The sequence below is a fragment of the Pinus tabuliformis genome, chromosome J, assembly GCF_031772625.1.
Source record: "Pinus tabuliformis cultivar Carrire ecotype Pingquan chromosome J, CPIR1, whole genome shotgun sequence".
Lineage (NCBI taxonomy): Eukaryota > Viridiplantae > Streptophyta > Pinopsida > Pinales > Pinaceae > Pinus > Pinus tabuliformis.
In genome coordinates this window covers 1081307188-1081327860 of record NC_142295.1, presented here as the reverse complement: position 1 = coordinate 1081327860, position 20673 = coordinate 1081307188, and the positions used below count along the sequence as shown (strand labels likewise).

The 20673-nt window shown below is 37.9% G+C and overlaps 1 protein-coding gene and 2 long non-coding RNA genes across 5 annotated transcripts; 2 read left to right on the top strand and 1 right to left on the bottom strand.

Annotated features, from left to right (window-relative positions):
- Positions 1-4761: 4761 nt before the first annotated feature.
- On the top strand, positions 4762-9486 carry LOC149230736 (uncharacterized). The gene is made up of 5 exons (XR_016247394.1): positions 4762-5785; positions 7568-8090; positions 8586-8736; positions 8916-9045; positions 9233-9486. It is a non-coding gene; the product is annotated as an uncharacterized LOC149230736 (long non-coding RNA).
- A 2180-nt stretch (positions 9487-11666) lies between these two features.
- On the bottom strand, positions 11667-15733 carry LOC149230735 (uncharacterized). Its single transcript, XM_089379048.1, has 5 exons — positions 15597-15733; positions 13068-14513; positions 12584-12963; positions 12228-12443; positions 11667-12109 (listed from the first exon to the last, which is right to left on the bottom strand). Exons 2-5 carry the CDS (start codon positions 14432-14434, stop codon positions 11940-11942), a joined length of 2133 nt encoding a protein of 710 aa, XP_089235174.1. The 5' UTR covers positions 14435-14513; positions 15597-15733; the 3' UTR covers positions 11667-11939.
- Positions 15734-15743: 10 nt separating this feature from the next.
- LOC149230734 (uncharacterized) lies at positions 15744-19874 on the top strand. 3 transcript variants are annotated; one of them, XR_016248020.1, is made up of 5 exons: positions 15744-16211; positions 16315-17198; positions 17693-17925; positions 18023-18865; positions 19339-19874. It is a non-coding gene; the product is annotated as an uncharacterized LOC149230734 (long non-coding RNA). The 3 variants fall into 3 exon arrangements; XR_016248019.1 differs by having other exon boundaries at positions 15744-17198; positions 18023-18152; positions 18313-18865; XR_016248018.1 differs by having other exon boundaries at positions 15744-17198.
- The last annotated feature ends 799 nt before the right edge of the window (positions 19875-20673 follow it).

Here is a 20673-nt window from a genome sequence, read left to right as displayed (position 1 = left end):
TTTTGCATTTCATTTATGCTTCTTGCTTAACACTACTGTTATCTAGCTTGTTCAACAATGAGCCCCCTATTATGTATTGGACATGTTTTGTCTTGGGAATCTGGGAGATGATTCTATGATTGTTCACGTGGCATCACATTTCATGGGGCAATTTCATATGTGACATGATAGTACACATATCCCAAAGCATTGGTCACATCATTCATGGCCCATTTGGGTAACTTTTGCATGTGTGCGCATTCTCTTGTCATTCCACATTGAATATCCCTAAACGCCCTCCTATATCATCATCTTTCTAGCTATTTTGCATTGGAATAGAGCTCCAAACCCTTTGGAGGACACATCTACTTGCTTTTTGAGGACATGTGGCTTCAATATTATTGGCATGGAGAGGGTCATTTTATCATTTGTGGAAGTCACTTGCATGATTTTAGGGATATATTCTAATGTTTGAAACCTCTCCTTGGATTTATGAGTTGTTTTGGAGGAGATTTCAACCTATTGGCCCTTTTGACTTCACAGGTGTGGACCTCCCACATTTTGAGGCAAGAAATTGGCTTTCTGGAGGTAAGTTATTTTTATGAGGTTTTGGTTGTTGCATCTCGTAAATTGCAACTATGGGATTGCTTAATCATTTATCCAACACATCCTTCCTCTAATTGTTTTCTCCTTGACTTAGCTAGTACTACCTTAGGCTAGAGATGATGGATGTAGGGACTTGCACTGGAGAGTGCGATGTTGTTGATGCCCAAACTTCTACTGTTGAAGAGTGTAGAAGGGATGAGGATCAATGTAAAGAGGAGTATGCCGATTTGGAGGAAGAAGATGTTGATAGATGGAGTGAGAGTTTGGAGAAGGAACGAGAGCGAAAAGAGGATAAAGATGGAGGGATGTTTGTGGACTGGGATTGAACCATGAAGACAAATATACTAGGCCATAACGATCTAGTTTCAATGAAGTTGATGGAAGAGAGTATGGTTAGGTGTCCCTATCCACATTTGATGAATCATATTGTATAAACATATGGAGGGTTCATACCAGGTATGGGTAGATTCTTATTGGAGATGATGAGCATAACTGGAGGAAAGATTGTGTGACAGGGAAGAAGCAACAATGGTCGCACATATTTGGGTGCATGTGTTCTTGTGGAGTTGACAAAACAGTTAGATTAGCTACCTCACTAGTCAATTGCACAAGGGGATCCAGCACATGTCATTCTTACAAGTTGTGATACATGCATAGACATGCAATATATGTCGAAGACAAGATTCTTATGTTTTGATGAAGACAGTTGATGCGAAGGTTGTTTGTGATGAGGAAAGTCTTTAGGCTTTGGTCAAGAAGTTTGTCGAGGAGTGCGTTGTCGAGGACAACAACTATTTTGAATTTGGGGAGGATGTCACGCCCTTTGGCTAGGCACCCGAGCATGCCTGAGTTAGGCTGAGCCGAGGGAGGATGTCAAGCCCTTTGGCTAGGCACCCGAGCATGCCTAAGTTAGGTCGAGGCGAGTTCGATGGAACGACTTGGTTGCACAAAGATCTCGCTTGAGACGATTTCGATGGAATCACTTCGGTGAGACAAGCGCACGAAGAACGCACCCTAATGAGTTTGGTGGAATGATTGGAACAAATTGGGAAGTCGGCGCGACGAGGGTGCTTGGCCAAGGTGCACCCTAGATGAGTTTGGTGGAATGATTGAAACAAATCGGAGAGTCGACACGACGAGGGTGCCTGGCCGAGGCACACCCGACTGAGGACAAGGTGCGGGTAACCGAGATGTACTCGACGGAAGACAAGGTACGCCCAACTGAGAGGCGTTCGCTTGAGTTGCGAAGGTACATGAGCGAGTATGAGATGTGAAGGCATACAACCAAAGGTGAACCAAATGAAAGTTTGTATGCGACAAACGATGCAACATAATTTGGGGTTTATGGTCGGATTGAATGCCTGACCAACACGTCCCTTGGAAGAGACATGACTGTTCATGGATGGTGACTCATATATATAAGAGGTGAGGAGAGGAGTTAGAACATCAATCAATTGAAGATCAACAACCTCTCATCGCAAGACTACAAAGGAAGTAGAGAGTTGAGTCACACGAAGGAGCTCTCTCTCTAAAGCAAGTTGCGGAAGGAAGTTGTGCGAGCTTGTGGAAGGAAGTGTTGTTGAGGGTGGTACACCGTGGCTTATTTGTGTATTAAGGTTGTGTGCAGGTCGAAGGGCTGCAACTTAGTTATTTATTGGGTTTTGTTGTGGGTTGCTAGTTGAAGGGTTGTAACTTGATTGTTGTATATTTGTATTAGTGAAGGGTTGTGGCAACGAACAGTTTGGAGTTCGGCCTAATCGAACCAAAGTCCATTATATACTGAAGTTTTGTGTATTGAAGTTTTATAGTCAAAGAGCAGTTTTGAAATCGTTTTGGGAGTACCCCCTCTTGTTTATTGAAGTGTTGTTGATGTACATGATTCGCGTTGTTTATGAAAGAATGTAATTATTGTTGAACATAAGTTAATTGAAGTAAATTGTAATTGAATTTACGTTTTGAAGTGGTTATTGCGGTGAGATTTGATTGAACACTAATTTCGCAAGTATAAGATATTGGTCTTGGTATAGGGTTCATGGGCTAGAGGCATAGTAAACTCAAGTTGGTTTCACCATTAAGGAGAAAGTGTGCCAATGTTGCACACCTCAGGGGACTCGAGAAACTCATAGCTTAGAGGTGGCCATGGGGGCATGACACCCACATTTTGAGACCAGACATTGGCTTGCCTGAGGGAAGTTATTTCTAGGAGGGTAACCTCACCCTGTTTTGAGGCTTATACCATGTTTTCGGGAGGCATATTGAGCTTATTGATCCTAAAAGACTTTATCCTTTGCGGGATGATCCTCTATCTTCAATGGTTTTTTTTATATTTGGCATACTTTTCTATTGTCTTAGTGTCCTTTACCTTGTGGATTTCAAGTGGCGTGTAATTTTTCTAGGCTAAGGAGTTGGTGTTGGCTTTGCCTCTACTTGAGCTAACCCAAAAATATTATCAGTGGAGGTATATAGATTTCTTGGACAATGAGATTACCATGTTTGAATTTTTAACATGCAATAGTATTCTCCCACTTGTGAATCATTCATGGCAATGGTGAGAATTAGTCTTTTCCATTTTTTTTCTTTTTGCCTCTCTTTATATATTTTTTCTTTTTGTCAACTCTATTTTTAGTCACCTCACTAGTGATTGATTCCTCCCTCTAAGTCATTGTCACTAGTAGGGCCCAACTTGAGATACTTATTTCTAGATGATTCCAGTCACCATGCCCCTTCCTCCTTGTTACTTGGAACATTGGTTTTGGTTGTTGCATCTTGTAGATTGTAGCTATGGGATTGCTTAATCATTTATCCAACACTCCCTACTTCTAATATTTCGCTGCTTGACTTAGCTAGTACCGCCCTAGTGTCATAAGCAATTTTCTATCTTTCTATATCTACCTTTTTCTATTGTTTTCATTCTTCTTTTCTCATTATCTCAGCATCTACATACTCATGTTAGATATTTTTGTCTTCACTAGTATGTCACTAGCTCATCACAACTGACACCTTTGCTTGTTTTGTGCTAGCATTGTTTGATGTAGCCTTTTCTTTTGCCTCTCTAAAGTCACTTCTTCTCATGCTAGAGCTACCATGGTGATTGTATTTCCATTTTCTTCATATCTCTTGCACCCTAGGTAGCTACAATTGGGCATAGCTATCTCGTAGTTTCATAGCTATTTCATAAAATTTGTGTTAGTTTTTGATGGGTGGGTATCATCGGACAGGTGTTCTAGTCTCAACTTTGGTCAGAGAGACTTGGAAAACCTAAAACACCAGAACCCAGAAAACGTTTCAGGAGAAAACACCTAGAAATGGCTCAATTAAGTTAATTAGTTGATAATTAAATATTTCCTAAGTCTAACTTAGGAAAAGTGATTAATTAACATGAATTAACCGAGAAAGGTGAGATTTCTCTAGAAACTCACATTGATCTACTTAGAGATGGATGAGGATTTAATCATGGTTGTTGGTATCCAACGAGAGATTATAAGAGGAGGTCGATGGGGTTGGAGCAAGACACTTGAGATCGATTTTCCTTGGCAGATTTAGCTATCCAACAACAACAGTTGAATAGGGAAGATAAGTTCGAAGCAGAGGGGAAGCATAGTCAGTGAGGGGTAGAGACAATGATTTCGGAGGAGATTCCAGTTCCAGAGAGTTAGTTGTAGGAGGGTTGAGTTTTGCTCAGTAAGGATGCGTAGGGTTTGCTCAGGCAGCTTCAGAGGAGGAGTGTTATTCAGCAGGAGTGAGGGTCGACTCAGTTGTTGGAGGCAAGAATAAATTACAAAAGGCCAAGTAAGTCATTGTTAGACGCTGAGTTGGGCTGGACCTTGATCAGAGTAGCTTGTAGGCAGTGAGAGTTTGGCCTGTATAGAGGCAACGCATAGGCTGAAGTAGGGGCAATTTCGAGTGGGTTGTTTGTGCCAGTTTTGGAGTTGGATTAGTGTAGGGTGAGACAAAATTTTTCTCACTAAAGTTTGGCCAAATTATCTTGTAGAGGATTGCCAATTCTCAACATCCAGATTGTACTCAAATTATTTGACTACTGCATAATAATAAAACCCTCATTTGTTGCACCGGTTTTCTTGCCTTGGGTTTTTCCTGGGACAGTTGTCCAAAAATAGCTGTGTCAATTTTATTTTGTGTGTGCATCTATATTTCTTAGTTCCTATTTATTTTCTGCAACGTTTTATTTGTGAAGAATCGCAATGTGATTTATTTGTTGTTTGTCGTAGCAAATAAACTGCATAATTAATCATTCAGAAGAATAAATTTCTAGTTGTTGCAATTTAAGGAAAGTTTCACATGGTACCAGAGCAAAGTTGATCAAATCGGAAGCTTAGAGGTGGAAGAAAGAATTCGTGGAGATTCAAAGGGAGTCTAGCAGATCGATTTCCAGCTTTGCGTAGAATCAACCAGGCAGTTTGAGTTGTTGAGCAGAGGGTTCGATTTTGCAATGGCAGGTTGCAGGAAATGTTTGAGTTTCCCAAGAGAAATTCTAGTAGGCAGTAGGTGAGCTAATCAATATTTTCACAGGGCAGATTCTTGATCTGAGCGCAGTTGATTTTGCAGCAGATTTGCAGTTTCGGATCAGCATTGGGCAAGGAAGAGAAAAGGCACACATCGCAGGAATTTCTCTGAGGGTTTTTCAGATCCAGTTTACTGGAGGAGATCCGTGATTTTCAGTTGCGAGAGCAACAGGCGGATCTGGGCATTCCAGGAGGGAGTGCGAGTAGCAGTGTTAGCAGCCGAGCAGGAAGGAGGAGCTTCCCATTTATTTTCCTAGTTGTGAGTTTTGCAAAAAATGGCCTCAGCAGGTCTTCAAGATCAGGATAGGCTAGATGCAACCTCAAATTATTGTATCTAGAAAGCCAGGATGACTTTCCTGCTAGATGAGCATGGTTTGAAGACGTACACAGAAATAGTTGTAGTCGTACCTATAGACCTGCAACAGCGAACTACAATAAGGAGATGGAAGGCGAAGCGCTTGATTTTGGATGGAGTTTGAGATAATGTATTCTCACACATTGTGTTCAAGAATATGGCCAAAGAAATGTGGGATGCTCTCGTAACACTATACGAGAATCCTTACGAGAATCAGAAGATGATTTTGAAGGAGAAGTTGAAGAACTATGGCGCCAATTGGAGTTGATGTTTGACAAGTAAAAATAATCCTTTAGGAAAGACCCATTTATTAGTCGAATAGGTAATTCTTTTCACTCTAATAAGCTTCTTGCATTTTTTTTTGCATTGATATGTAATTGTTAGACCAAGTTTATCTCTAGTTAAGGAATTCCATAGGGATTTTCTCAAATCCCACTTCAATGACTATTGAAGAGACTCCCAACTATGAAGAAAGCACAAACAACAACATAAATCTACACTCCATCTTACATCAACACAATTCATTGGGGCTGCGTACACCTATTAGCTTTGCAACCTATGGGGTTAATTTCAAATCCCTTTCATGTATCAATGCTTACTCTAACCCCTCCAATTTCTCAGTAGATTACACAATTTCCACATCTCTCCCCTATTAGAGGTAGAGCAACATCCATCGTTGCTCAGTAGACTACACAATTTCCACATCTGTCTGCTATTGGAGGCGGATCAACATCCATAGTCATTGTTTTCTCCAACTTTTAAGCCAAGAATGTTCTGGAAAATGCAAATTTGAAGTGGTGCATTACCCCCATGTGAGTCATATGCATACTTGATAATGGTTCCTCTAGTTTTGTATATCCTTGAAAGAGTTTCAAAGTTCTTCAAAATTAATCTTTTTGGTAGTTGTTGTAACAAAATCTAATAGGCCTTGGAGAGGGAAACCATACAAGGTATAAACTAGACAATGGGACAACAATGGGGTAGTGGCACACTGTCACCACGGCTAAAACCCCTTGCTTTTTATGGACTTTCACCGATGGGAGGAGTCTAGGTAGGAGGGAGATCACTTATAATGGATATTTGAGGGTTAATTTGTGAAATGATCTCAGTAGGAGCTCTTCAAGAAAGACATAATTTAGGTTCAATGCTTCACAAGGAGGCAATTCGCTCTCTATGAAGGGACCTAAAAAGGAGGGCATAAGACTTAGGGTTTGATAAATTGAATGAGTGTTGGAGTATCCAAAGGTCAAGGCCAAGAGAATAGGTTTTCAACAATGTATATCAACTATATCAAGGCTCAAGAAACCTTCAAGAAAAACCCTTAAGTTAAAGCAAGGAAAACTAGGGTTTCCCTCTTAGCCAAATAACTAGGTAAAGAAAGTTTTTGGATGAAATTGAAGTGGATGCCCACCAAAATCATAGATTTTGTAGGAAAGAACAATATCATTTTTGTCACCTTTGCATCGATGATATATAGGCTCCCGTATGTACTTCACCAAGCTTTTCTTGAACTGGTAATTTTTGTGTTGTAGGGTTCCTTAAAATGTTTGAAGCATTGTTCCCTTGGCTAAAAGACTTGTAATCTGTTTATTAATTGCAAATGTTTCTTGTCTACAGCTACAACATATATATAGGTTGTTTGTTGTGAGCCCAGTTGTTTGAAGTACTTTGCAAGTGTAAAAGTTTTGGGAGAACATGTGCAACAGAATTACAGCCATGTTTGTTGTGAAGTTTGTGGGAGTCAACAATTGAATAAACAGATAAAAAGGTACATGTGCATTCATGAAAGCCAAACATGTACGGAGAGGGTAAAGTGCCACTTCAGCACACTAGAGCAGTGCAACTTGGACTAAGACCATTTAAGTGTAGATTTGATGGTTGTGAAATGAGGTTTGCACATAAGGCTGTCAGAGACAGTTATTAGAAGACATTGCAATGTACAAGTGACTCTAGCAACAACAATCTTTTTTTTTCTCCATATGTTCTACAGTATTGTGTAGGGTTCCTTTAAATGCTTCAAAGTGTCACTTTTTACTTATTCAAAGTATATGAATTAATGCTAATTGAGGATAACAAAAATGATAATTATTTTGCTAGATTTCAGGTCTCCGGGCTAGATATCACCATGTTTAACTGCCTTTGGAGCTGGACAAGCTGCAGCTTACAAACTGTTTGAGACAATTTATTGGAAGCCAAGATTGAAATATATCAAACAAATGGATTGGTAATTGAGGATATCCAGGGTGATATTGAGCTTAAAGATGTACATTTTGGTATGCAAGAAGGCGTGATGTTCAAATATTTTTTGGCTTCTCATTAGAAATATCTAGAGGTGCCACTGCAGCTTTAGTTAGACAGAGTGGAAGTGGAAAGTCCACAGTTGTAAGTCTTATAGAGAGATTCTACGATCCACAAGCTGGTGGAGTGCTTATAGACAGTGTCATGTCAAATAGCTTCAACTTAAGTGGATAAGGCAAAAAATTGGACTTGTAAGCCAAGAACCTGCCCTCTTTTCAACCACTATTAAGGAGAATATTGCATATGGTAAAGACGAAGCTACACTGAAGGAAATATAGGTCGTTGCAAAGCTTGCTAATGCGGCAAAATTTATTACCAAGATGCCTCAGGTTTGGAAATCCCTTTCCTGGTGTGAGGCTTTGTTGCAAGTATTCTCACTTTAGTATTTATTGAAAATAATGATGGCAAGGAAATAATCTCTTGAAAGAAATTAGAATGTTTCTAGTTTCTATGGTTTTATCATTATATGTACAAGAAAGATCAACTCTATCTGAAACAATCTGAAGATGTAAAGTCTGAAACCTGAGGTTGTGCATTGTGGTTCAACAACCTCGGCTATACTTGGTGAAGTCTAGTGCTAAATGAAATATATCATTTATAATATACCTGTTGTTACGTAAACCATGTCCAAGGTTTGTTTCAGAACAATATCATTGTTGTCACCTTTGCATCGATGACATATAGGCTCCCGTATGTACTTCACCAGGCTTTTCTTGAACTGGTAATTTTTGTGTTGTAGGGTTCCTTCAAATGTATGAAGCATTGTTCCCTTGGCTAAAAGACTTGTAATCTGTTTATTAATTGCAAATGTTTCTTGTCTACAGCTACAACATATGTACAGGTTGTTTGTTGTGAGCCTAGTTGTTTGAAGTACTTTGCAAGTGTAAAAGTTTTGGGAGAACATGTGCAACAGAATTACAGCCATGTTTGTTGTGAAGTTTGTGGGAGTCAACAATTGAATAAGCAGATAAAAAGGTACGTGTGCATTCATGAAAGCCAAACATGTGTGGAGAGGATAAAGTGTCATTTCAACAGCTAGTTGCAAAGCTTTGCTAAAGTATGTTATTGATAATTTTCACAATTTTTTGGTATGCAAATGGAAATGTATTTTTTTATTTTGTATGGAGTGGTAATCTAATTAAATTTCTCTCCAGAAATCAAATCTCAATCCGCACACTAGAGCAGTGCAACTTGGAGTAAGACCATTTAAGTGTACATTTGATGATTGTGAAATGAGGTTTGCGCATAAGGCTGTCAGTGACAGTCATTAGAAGACATTGCAATGTACAAGTGACTCTAGCAACAACAATTTTTTTTTTTCTCTATATGTTCTACAGTATTGTGTAGGGTTCCTTTAAATGTTTGAAGCATTGAATTAATGCTTCAAAGTGTCACTTTTTACTTATTCAAAGTATATGAATTAGTGCTAATTGAGGATAACAAAAATGATAATTATTTTGCTAGATTTCAGGTCTCTGGGCTAGATATCACCATGTTTAACTGCCTTTGGAGCTGGACAAGCTGCAGCTTACAAACTGTCTGAGACAATTTATTGGAAGCCAAAGATTGATATATATGAAACAAATGGATTGGTACTTGAGGATATCCAGGGTGATATTGAGGTTAAAGATGTACATTTTGGTATGCAAGAAGGCGTGATGTTCAAATATTTTTTGGCTTCTCATTGGAAATATCTAGAGGTGCCACTGCAGCTTTAGTTAGACAGAGTGGAAGTGGAATGTCCACAGTTATAAGTGTTATAGAGAGATTCTATGATCCACAAGCTGGTGGAGTGCTTATAGAAAGTGTCATATCAAATAGCTTCAACTTAAGTGGATAAGGCAAAAAATTGGACTTGTAAGCGAGGAACCTGCCCACTTTTCAACCGCTATTAAGGAGAATATTGCATATGGTAAAGACGAAGCTACACTGAAGGAAATATAGGTCATTGCAAAGCTTGCTAATGCGGCAAAATTTATTACCAAGATGACTCAGGTTTGGAAATGCCTTTCCTGGGTGAGGCTTTATTGCAAGTATTCTCACTTTAGTATTTATTGGAAATAATGATGGCAAGGAAATAATCTCTTGAAAGAAATAAGAATGTTTCTAGTTTCTATGGTTTTATCATTATATGTACAAGAAAGATGAACTCTATCTGAAACAATCTGAAGATGTAAAATCTGAAACCTGAGGTTGTGCATTGTGGTTCAACAACCTTGGCTATACTTGGTAAAGTCTAGTGCTAAATGAAATATATCATTTATAATATACCTGTTGTTACATAAACCATGTCCAGGGTTTATTTCAGAACAATATCATTGTTGTCACCTTTGCATCGATGATATATAGGCTCCCGTATGTACTTCACCAAGCTTTTCTTGAACTGGTAATTTTTGTGTTGTAGGGTTCCTTAAAATGTTTGAAGCATTGTTCCCTTGGCTAAAAGACTTGTAATCTGTTGATTAATTGCAAATGTTTCTTGTCTAGAGCTACAACATATATACAGGTTGTTTGTTGTGAGCCCAGTTGTTTGAAGTACTTTGCAAGTGTAAAAGTTTTGGGAGAACATGTGCAACAGAATTACAGCCATGTTTGTTGTGAAGTTTGTGGGAGTCAACAATTGAATAAACAGATAAAAAGGTACATGTGCATTCATGAAAGCCAAACATGTGCGGAGAGGGTAAAGTGCCACTTCAGCAGCTAGTTGCAAAACTTTGCTAAAGTATGTTATTGATAATTTTCACAATTTTTTGGTATGCAAATGGAAATGTATTTTTTTATTTTGTATGGAGTGGTAATCTAATTAAATTTCTCTCCAGAAATCAAATCTCAATCAGCACACTAGAGCAGTGCAACTTGGAGTAAGACCATTTAAGTGTAGATTTCATGATTGTGAAATGAGGTCTGCACATAAGGCTGTCAGAGACAGTCATTAGAAGACATTGCAATGTACAAGTGACTCTAGCAACAACAATCTTTTTTTTGTTCTGTATATGTTCTACAGTATTGTGTAGGGTTCCTATAAATGTTTGAAGTATTGAATTAATGCTTCAAGTGTCACTTTTTACTTATTCAAAGTATATGAATTAATGCTAATTGAGGATAACAAAAATGATAATTATTTTGCTAGATTTCAGGTCTCTGGGCTAGATATCACCATGTTTAACTGCCTTTGGAGCTGGACAAGCTGCAGCTTACAAACTGTTTGAGACAATTTATTGGAAGCCAAAGATTGATATATATGAAACAAATGGATTGGTACTTGAGGATATCCAGGGTGATATTGAGCTTAAAGTTGTACATTTTGGTATCCAAGAAGGCGTGACGTTCAAATATTTTTTGGCTTCTCATTGGAAATATCTAGAGGTGCCACTACAGCTTTACTTAGACAGAGTGGAAGTGGAAAGTCCACAGTTGTAAGTGTTATAGAGAGATTCTATGATCCACAAGCTGGTGGAGTGCTTATAGACAGTGTCATATCAAATAGCTTCAACTTAAATGGATAAGGCAAAAAATTGGACTTGTAAGTCAGGAATCTGCCCTCTTTTCAACCACTATTAAGGAGAATATTGCATATGGTAAAGACGAAACTACACTGAAGGAAATATAGGTCGTTGCAAAGCTTGCTAATGCGGAAAAATTTATTACCGAGATGCCTCAGGTTTGGAAATGCCTTTCCTAGGGTGAGGCTTTGTTGCAAGTATTCTCACTTCAGTATTTATTGAAAATAATGATGGCAAGGAAATAATCTCTTGAAAGAAATAAGAATGCTTCTAGTTTCTATGGTTTTATCATTATATGTACAAGAAAGATGAACTCTATCTGAAAATGTTACCAGACTCGGAATCGGCAAAAAATCGCTGAATTCATTAAATAAAAATATACACATATATTGAATTAAAAAAGACATTTGTCATTAATATTCAATAAAGGCATGTCCAAACAATGCATAATATCAATAGATGTCCAAAATATCATGAATGAATAAGTACCTCATATATATTATGAGTCCAAACATGATCCAAAGCATTGAGTTTTGACTCCTAAGTCCTAAGTTCTAACAAGTGACTACATAGTACATACTACATAGAACCAAAACTTAGAAGCATATGCTTCTAAAAGTTTACAAAAAACTGCATACTAATCAGAAAAAATCAGCAACTAAGAGTCTAAGACTCTTAAGAGTGAGAACTAGAAGCGATTCCTTCCACTCCTTCGCTTGCTTGACTCTCAAAGTTCTCCAAGTCATGAAGGCTTAAAAGAGGAGGCTCCTCTAATTGGACCCAGTCTGCCGCATTTGTAGTTTGCAAATCTATCTTTTCAAGGTTGATTGGTGAATGATCCAAACCTGTCATTATCATGAGACATTGAAATGTGAATTAAAGTTTCACTTTGAAGTTTGAACTTTGAACTTTAAAGTACGAACTAGATTATGAAACCTTCAAATTCAAGCTCTCGAGTCTCACCTAGTATTTGTTTGTTGCGAAGTCGTAGATTGTAATGGACAAATACAAGGTCATTCAAGCGTTTTTGTGTCAATCGGTTGCACTTCTTAGAATGTATTTTCTCAAACATGCTCCAGTTGCGTTCACAACCTGAAGCACTGCATGCTTGGTTTAAGATTCGAATGGCAAATCTCTTCAAATCTGGGGTATCACTACCAAAGTTTTGCCACCAAAGACCTAGCAAGTGGTAAGGGTGTGTGAGTAGAAGTACTAAATAGTAAAAACTTAAAAAGAAAAGAAAATTTAATAAAACATTTAACATACAAAATAAAGTTTAAACAAATTTAATGAATTGATGAAGCCTTCAGGCTGGGTACCTGGCAACATCTTAGACCTTTCTCTTATAGCACTGGTATAGGCAAACAATTTAGATGGCACCCTATAATCTTGTAGTTGGGAAAAGACACGACTTTGATGTTCTGGATCAGGAAAGCACCTTTCTATGCATGTCATAAGTCCTCTGCCAACCTCCCCATCCTCATTAAATTTGCTCTTATCATAAAAATATTGTGGGTTTAAGAAGTACCCAGCAGCATGTAAGGGGGAATGCAATTGCCTATCCCAACGTGCATCTATAATGTCCCAAAGAGGCATATACTTTGTCTCATCATCCCCATATCTTCTTTTGATGGCCTCCTTTGCGAGATCCATTGCCTCATAAATGTAACCCATAGCAGGTTTGTCACCATCAACCATCCTGAAAGTTCAAGCATTCAAATTTAAAGAAATATGAAACATTGTAAATAAAAAGAAGCTTGAAATGAAATTTAAAAAATGAAAAAGTTAAAAGACTTGAAGTACCTGAGAACTCTAACAAGGGACTCCGTCACAGCAATAATCTCTTCAGCATCTTTCCAGAAACCATCATTAAACACAAGTGCAACAATTTCGATGCCTTCAAGGGTCTTGGAATGTTTAGATGCCATCCACTCAGGTCCCAAGAACATCCTTTTCAAATTTATCTTTTGCTCAACCACAGATTGCAAAGATATGAAATTTTTTGCAAATCTAGTCATTGCAGGTCGAACAATTTCTTTACCTTCAGTGTATTTTCTCATCGTGTTTAGGACAATAGTGTGGTTGTATAGGTATTTGGTTATGGATTTTGCCTTCTCCACAACCTCATGTATCCAGTGAAGCTTACCAATGTCCTCAAGCATTAAATCTATGCAATGGGCAGCACAAGAGGTCCAAAAAATAGTGGGGTGCCTAATCTCAAAAAGTCTACCAGCAGCCGCATAATTAGCTGCATTATCGGTGACAATTTGTACAACATGTTCTTCTCCCACTTCTTGAACGACTTCCTCCATCATTTCACAAATAAGTTGGGCAGTCTTAACCTTGTCTGAAGCATCCACTGATTTGAGAAACATTGTGCCTGCGGGACAAGATACAAGGAAATTTATTAAAGTTCTATTCCTTTGATCTGTCCATCCATCAATCATGATGGTGCACCCTGTTTCTACCCATGATGAACGAAACTCAGCTAGCACAAGCATGACATCTTCAACACTCTCTAACAACATATCTGTCCTAAGGCTCTCTGATGTAGGGGCTTTGAACCCTGGACCTGCAATAGAAATTGCATCAATCATAGCTTGCCAATAAGGACTTCTGGCACAGTGGAAAGGTATGTCAGAATAGTACCAAAAGTTAGCAATGGCCTTCCTTGCCTGACTATGGATATTTTTTTCCCAACCAGTGGCATCCAAGGTAGGTTGGGAACCGGGTTTTGTGCGGGGAGCAAAAAAGGTGTTTATGTTTCCACCTCCAGTGTTGAAGGAAGGACTCGTTTGGCCTTGAGTTTGACTTGGCCTTGGAGGCATGTGTGGGAAACTTGGGAACGACATTGAGGATTCAACAGAGTGAGGTGACAAGGGGGTAGTGGTAGAAAAACCATCAACTCCAAGAGTTCCTATTTCACTATTTTGCTTTGCGTTCTTGGCATTATGCTGACTCAACATATCAATGGCCAAGGTCGCTTGGTGTTTGACATTATCGTCAACCTTGTTGCAAAGATCTATACCATGGCCAGGTATTTGTGCAAGGTGGAACTTGAATCTATAAATGCCTCCACTACATTTCGATTTGCAAAATTTACAAAGAAGCCTGGAGTTTCTGGGAATCTTATCACAATAAGCCCAAGCAAAGTCCTTCTCCCTCGGCATTGTTGTTGTTTTGGACTTGTGTTTAATTTGTGGCCTCTGTTAAGATTTGGAGTCGTGGCTTCTATTTAATTTGTGGCTCCTGTGAAAGACAAAAAAAAATCAAATTTAAAAATGATCCAAAAATTTAAAATATGCTAGAAATCTAAAAAATTAAATGAAGAGTCAAGACAGATGTCAGTAAACAACTAAACATATATATTATAGAGACTATGCAAAAAGCGAGTGAGGATCACTGTTATGGAGCAGTATTCTAATGTACTAGGAGATAGATAGGTGTGAGGATCACTGTTATAAGTTATAACTTATGGAGCAGTATTGGGGATCACTGTTATTCTAAAAAAATAGAAATGTCATCTTTCCACCAGACTATGGTAACAATGGAGCAACTCTGAAAAATGATGGGGTTGCTGCTAAATACAGCCTAGACTTGATGAAGATCTTCTTCATGTTGTACAAAACTTCTTGCAGGGATATGTTACAGCATTTTCAATACCGTAACCCTTCAAAACCTTAACTGTTGAGAGCCTGCTTCAACTGAAACATATTGTAGAAGATTAGTTTGATTTTGTTGAAAAGCTAATAGTATTGCCTATGAATGTTCAACTGAAGTATTGACTGCCAGATCAATATTGGTGACTACCCTGCTATACCTTTTGTTCGACCAAACCCTTTCTTGGTTATGATAAGCAAGCGAAATAATACTGCAGTAACTTTTACTGAATAGTTCGCTGCCTAGGGCTTCAATATCTTATAACAACTCAAATTGCAAGATCTGGAACAATGTACAAGTGCCAAGATACTTCAGATGAGAAACATAGTGGCTTCAAATCTATGTGAGGGACGCAGGTTCTTGTAGAGGATACTTCAGGCTTGAGAGTATAACTTTGAACAGACTATTTTACATATCTAGCTGTTGTGAAGACATAATGAGTCACTGTCATGCCACTGGAAAGATCTGTAGTGATGCCTATGAACACCAAGAGGGCCAGAGCTTATACAATGTGAATAATAAAATGTGAGTCATAGAAACAATGCAGGTCGAGGATCTTAGAGGGCCGAAACACTTTCTGTAATGTTGAACCGAGATAATGCCAATTATTGAGATCTGACAGATATGCTGAGAAAATATATGTATATATGGTGCGGAGATCAGTCATCATACCGAGATCACTGTATATATGATGCTACTATGCATCATACTGAAATAACAGTGCTGGAATTATACTGCCGAGACTTCCCCTTTCCAATTCCAGTCGGCTTCTCTGCGAGTCTGCGGCGTCGTGGACGGTGGAATGGCTCTGCGGCGTCGACGGTGGTCCGATAAAGCGACAATCCGAAACCCAATAAACCCTAAACCCAGAACTGGCGGGACTCGGCAAAATCGGCAAACTCGCGTAAATCGGAAAAATCGGCAGACTCGCGAGTCAAACTCGCGTTGACCACGAGTCAAACTCGGTCAACGCGATTTGACTCGCAGAGTTTCGGATCGGATCTTTTCACTGGCGAGCAGATTGGGAATCGCGAGTACTCGCCGATTCCTGTTACACTTGAACAATCTGAAGATGTAAAATCTGAAACCTGAGGTTGTGCATTGTGCTTCAACAACCTTGGCTATACTTGGTGAAGTCTAGTGCTAAATGAAATATATCATTTACAATATAGCTGTTGTTACATAAACCATGTCCAAGGTTTGTTTCAGAACAATATCATTGTTGTCACCTTTGCATCGATGATATATAGGCTCCCGTATGTACATCACCAAGCTTTTCCTGAACTGGTAATTTTTGTGTTGTACGGTTCCTTCAAATGTTTGAAGCATTGTTCCCTTGGCTAAAAGACTTGTAATCTGTTTATTAATTGCAAATGTTTCTTGTCTACAGCTACAACATATGTACAGGTTGTTTGTTGTGAGCCTAGTTGTTTGAAGTACTTTGCAAGTGTAAAAGTTTTGGGAGAACATGTGCAACAGAATTACAGCCATGTTTGTTGTGAAGTTTGTGGGAGTCAACAATTGAATAAATAGATAAAAAGGTACATGTGCATTCATGAGAGCCAAACATGTGTGGAGAGGATAAAGTGCCACTTCAACAACTAGTTGCAAAGCTTTGCTAAAGTATGTTATTGATAATTTTCACAATTTTCTGGTATGCAAATGGAAATGTATTTTTTTATTTTGTATGGAGTGGTAATCTAATTAAATTTCTCTCCAGAAATCAAATCCCAATCAGCACACTAGAGCAGTGCAACTTGGAGTAAGACCATTTAAGTGTAGATTTGATGATTATGAAATGAGGTTTGCACATAAGGCTGTCAGAGACAGTCATTAGAAGACATTGCAATGTACAAGTGACTCTAGCAACAACAATCTTTTTTTTTTCTCTATGTTCTACAGTATTGTGTAGGGTTCCTTTAAATGTTTGAAGCATTGAATTAATGCTTCAAAGTGTCACTTTTTACTTATTCAAAGTATATGAATTAATGCTAATTGAGGATAACAAAAATGATAATTATTTTGCTAGATTTCAGGTCTCTGGGCTAGATATCACCATGTTTAACTGCCTTTGGAGCTGGACAGTGTCATATCAAATAGCTTCAACTTAAGTGGATAAGGCAAAAAATTGGACTTGTAAGCCAGGAACCTGCCCTCTTTTCAACCACTATTAAGGAGAATATTTCATATGGTAAAGACGAAGCTACACTGAAGGAAATATAGGTCGTTGCCAAGCTTGCTAATGCGGCAAAATTTATTACCAAGATGCCTCAGGTTTGGAAATGCCTTTCCTGGGATGAGGCTTTGTTGCAAGTATTCTCACTTTAGTATTTATTGAAAATAATGATGGCAACGAAATAATCTCTTGAAAGAAATAAGAATGCTTCTAGTTTCTATGGTTTTATCATTATATGTACAAGAAAGATCAACTCTATCTGAAACAATCTGGAGATGTAAAATCTGAAACCTGAGGTTGTGCATTGTGGTTCAACAACCTTGGCTATACTTGGTGAAATCTAGTGCTAAAAGAAATATATCATTTAAACTATACCTGTTGTTACGTAAACCATGTCCAAGGTTTGTTTCAGAACAATATCATTGTTGTCACCTTGCATCGATGATATATAGGCTCCCCTATGTACTTCACCAAGCTTTTCTTGAACTGGTAATTTTTGTGTTGTAGGGTTCCTTCAAATGTTTGAAGCATTGTTCCCTTGGCTAAAGGACTTGTAATCTGTTTATTAATTGCAAATGTTTCTTGTCTACAGCTACAACATATGTACAGGTTGTTTGTTGTGAGCCTAGTTGTTTGAAGTACTTTGCAAGTGTAAAAGTTTTGGGAGAAGATGTGCAACAGAATTACAGCCATGTTTGTTGTGAAGTTTGTGGGAGTCAACAATTGAATAAACAGATAAAAAGGTACATGTGCATTCATGAAAGCCAAACATGTGTGGAGAGGATAAAGTGCCACTTCAACAACTAGTTGCAAAGCTTTGCTAAAGTATGTTATTGATAATTTTCACAATTTTTTGGTATGCAAATGGAAATGCATTTTTTTATTTTGTATGGAGTGGTAATCTAATAAAATTTCTCTCCAGAAATCAAATCTCAATCAGCACACTAGAGCAGTGCAACTTGGAGTAAGACCATTTAAGTGTAGATTTGATGATTGTGAAATGAGGTTTGCACATAAGGCTGTCAGAGACAGTCATTAGAAGACATTGCAATGTACAAGTGACTCTAGCAACAACAATCTTTTTTTTTCTCCATATGTTCTACAGTATTGTGTAGGGTTCCTTTAAATGCTTCAAAGTGTCACTTTTTACTTATTCAAAGTATATGAATTAATGCTAATTGAGGATAACAAAAATGATAATTGTTTTGCTAGATTTCAGGTCTCTGGGCTAGATATCACCATGTTTAACTGCCTTTGGAGCTGCACAAGCTGCAGCTTACAAACTGTTTGAGACAATTTATTGGAAGCCAAAGATTGATATATATGAAACAAATGAATTGGTACTTGAGGATATCCAGGGTGATATTGAGGTTAAAGATGTACATTTTGGTATCCAAGAAGGCGTGATGTTCAAATATTTTTTGGCTTCTCATTGGAAATATCTAGAGGTGCCACTGCAGCTTTAGTTAGACAGGGTGGAAGTGGAAAGTCCACAGTTGCAAGTCTTATAGAGAGATTCTACGATCCACAAGCTGGTGGAGTGCTTATAGACAGTGTCATATCAAATAGCTTCAACTTAAGTGGATAAGGCAAAAAATTGGACTTGTAAGCCAGGACCCTGCCCTCTTTTCAACCACTATTAAGGAGAATATTGCGTATGGTAAAGACGAAGCTACACTGAAGGAAATATAGGTCGTTGTAAAGCTTGCTAATGCGGCAAAATTTATTACCAAGATGCCTCAGGTTTAGAAATGCCTTTCCTGGGGTGAGGCTTTGTTGCAAGCATTCTCACTTTAGTATTTATTGAAAATAATGATGGCAAGGAAATAATCTCTTGAAAGAAATAAGAATGTTTCTAGTTTCTATGGTTTTATCATTATATGTACAAGAAAGATGAACTCTATCTGAAACAATCTGAAGTTGTAAAATCTGAAACCTGAGGTTGTGCATTGTGGTTCAACAACGTTGGCTATACTCGGTGAAGTCTAGTGCTAAACGAAATATATCATTTACAATATACATGTTGTTACGTAAACGATGTCCAAGGTTTGTTTCAGAACAATATCATTGTTGTCACCTTTGCATTGATGATATATAGGCTTCCGTATGTACTTCACCAAGTTTTTCTTGAACTGGTAATTTTTGTGTTGTACGGTTCCTTCAAATGTTTGAAGCATTTTTCCCTGGGCTAAAAGACTTGTAATCTGTTTATTAATTGCAAATGTTTCTTGTGTACAGCTACAACATATGTACAGGTTGTTTGATGTGAGCCTAGTTGTTTGAAGTACTTTGCAAGTGTAAAAGTTTTGGGGGAACATGTGCAACAGAATTACAGCCATGTTTGTTGTGAAGTTTGTGGGAGTCAACAATTGAATAAACAGATAAAAAGGTACATGTGCATTCATGAAAGCCAAACATGTGTGGAGAGGATAAAGTGCCACTTCAGCAGCTAGTTGCAAAGCTTTGCTAAAGTACGTTATTGATAATTTTCACAATTTTTTGGTATGCAAATGGAAATGTATTTTTTTATTTTGTATGGAGTGGTAATCTAATTAGATTTCTCTCCAGAAATCAAATCTCAATCAGCACACTAGAACAGTGCAACTTGGAGTAAGACCATTTAAGTGTAGATTTGATGATTGTGAAATGAGGTTTGCACATAAGGCTGTCAGAGACAGTCATTAGAAGACATTGCAATGTACAAGTGACTCTAGCAACAACAATCTTGTTTTTTTCTCTATACGTTCTACAGTATTGTGTAGTGTTCCTTTAAATGTTTGAAGCATTGAATTAATGCTTCAAGGTGTAACTTTTTACTTATTCAAAGTATATGAATTAATGCTAATGGAGGATAACAAAAATGATAATTATTTTGCTAGATTTCAGGTCTCTGGGCTAGATATCACCATGTTTAACTGCCTTTGGAGCTGGACAAGCTGCAGCTTAAAAACTGTTTGAGACAATTTATTGGAAGCCAAAGATTGATATATATGAAACAAAGGGATTGGTACTTGAGGATATCCAGGGTGATATTGAGGTTAAAGATGTACATTTTGGTATCCAAGATGTTCAAATATTTTTTGGCTTCTCATTGGAAATATCTAGAGGTGCCACTGCAGCTTTAGTTAGACAGAGTGGAAGTAGAAAGTCCACAGTTGTAAGTGTTATAGAGGGATTCTACGATCCACAAGCTGGTGGAGTGCTTATAGAAAGTGTCATATCAAATAGCTTCAACTTAAGTGGATAAGGCAAAAAATTGAACTTGTAAGCCAGGAACCTGCCCTCTTTTCAACCACTATTAAGGAGAATATTGCATATGGTAAAGACGAAGCTACACTGAAGGAAATATAGGTCGTTGCCAAGCTTGCTAACGCGGCAAAATTTATTACCAAGATGCCTCAGGTTTGTAGAAATAGATCTTGATTATTCACAATTGTCAATGTTCCTCATTTGTGAAGCTCTTTTACAATTTATCTTGTTAGCTTAATTTTCTTCTCTTCTTATTGATGCATGTGTGTTTACTTCATCAAACTGCTACCAAAAACATAAGAACAAGAACACAAGATGTTGGCT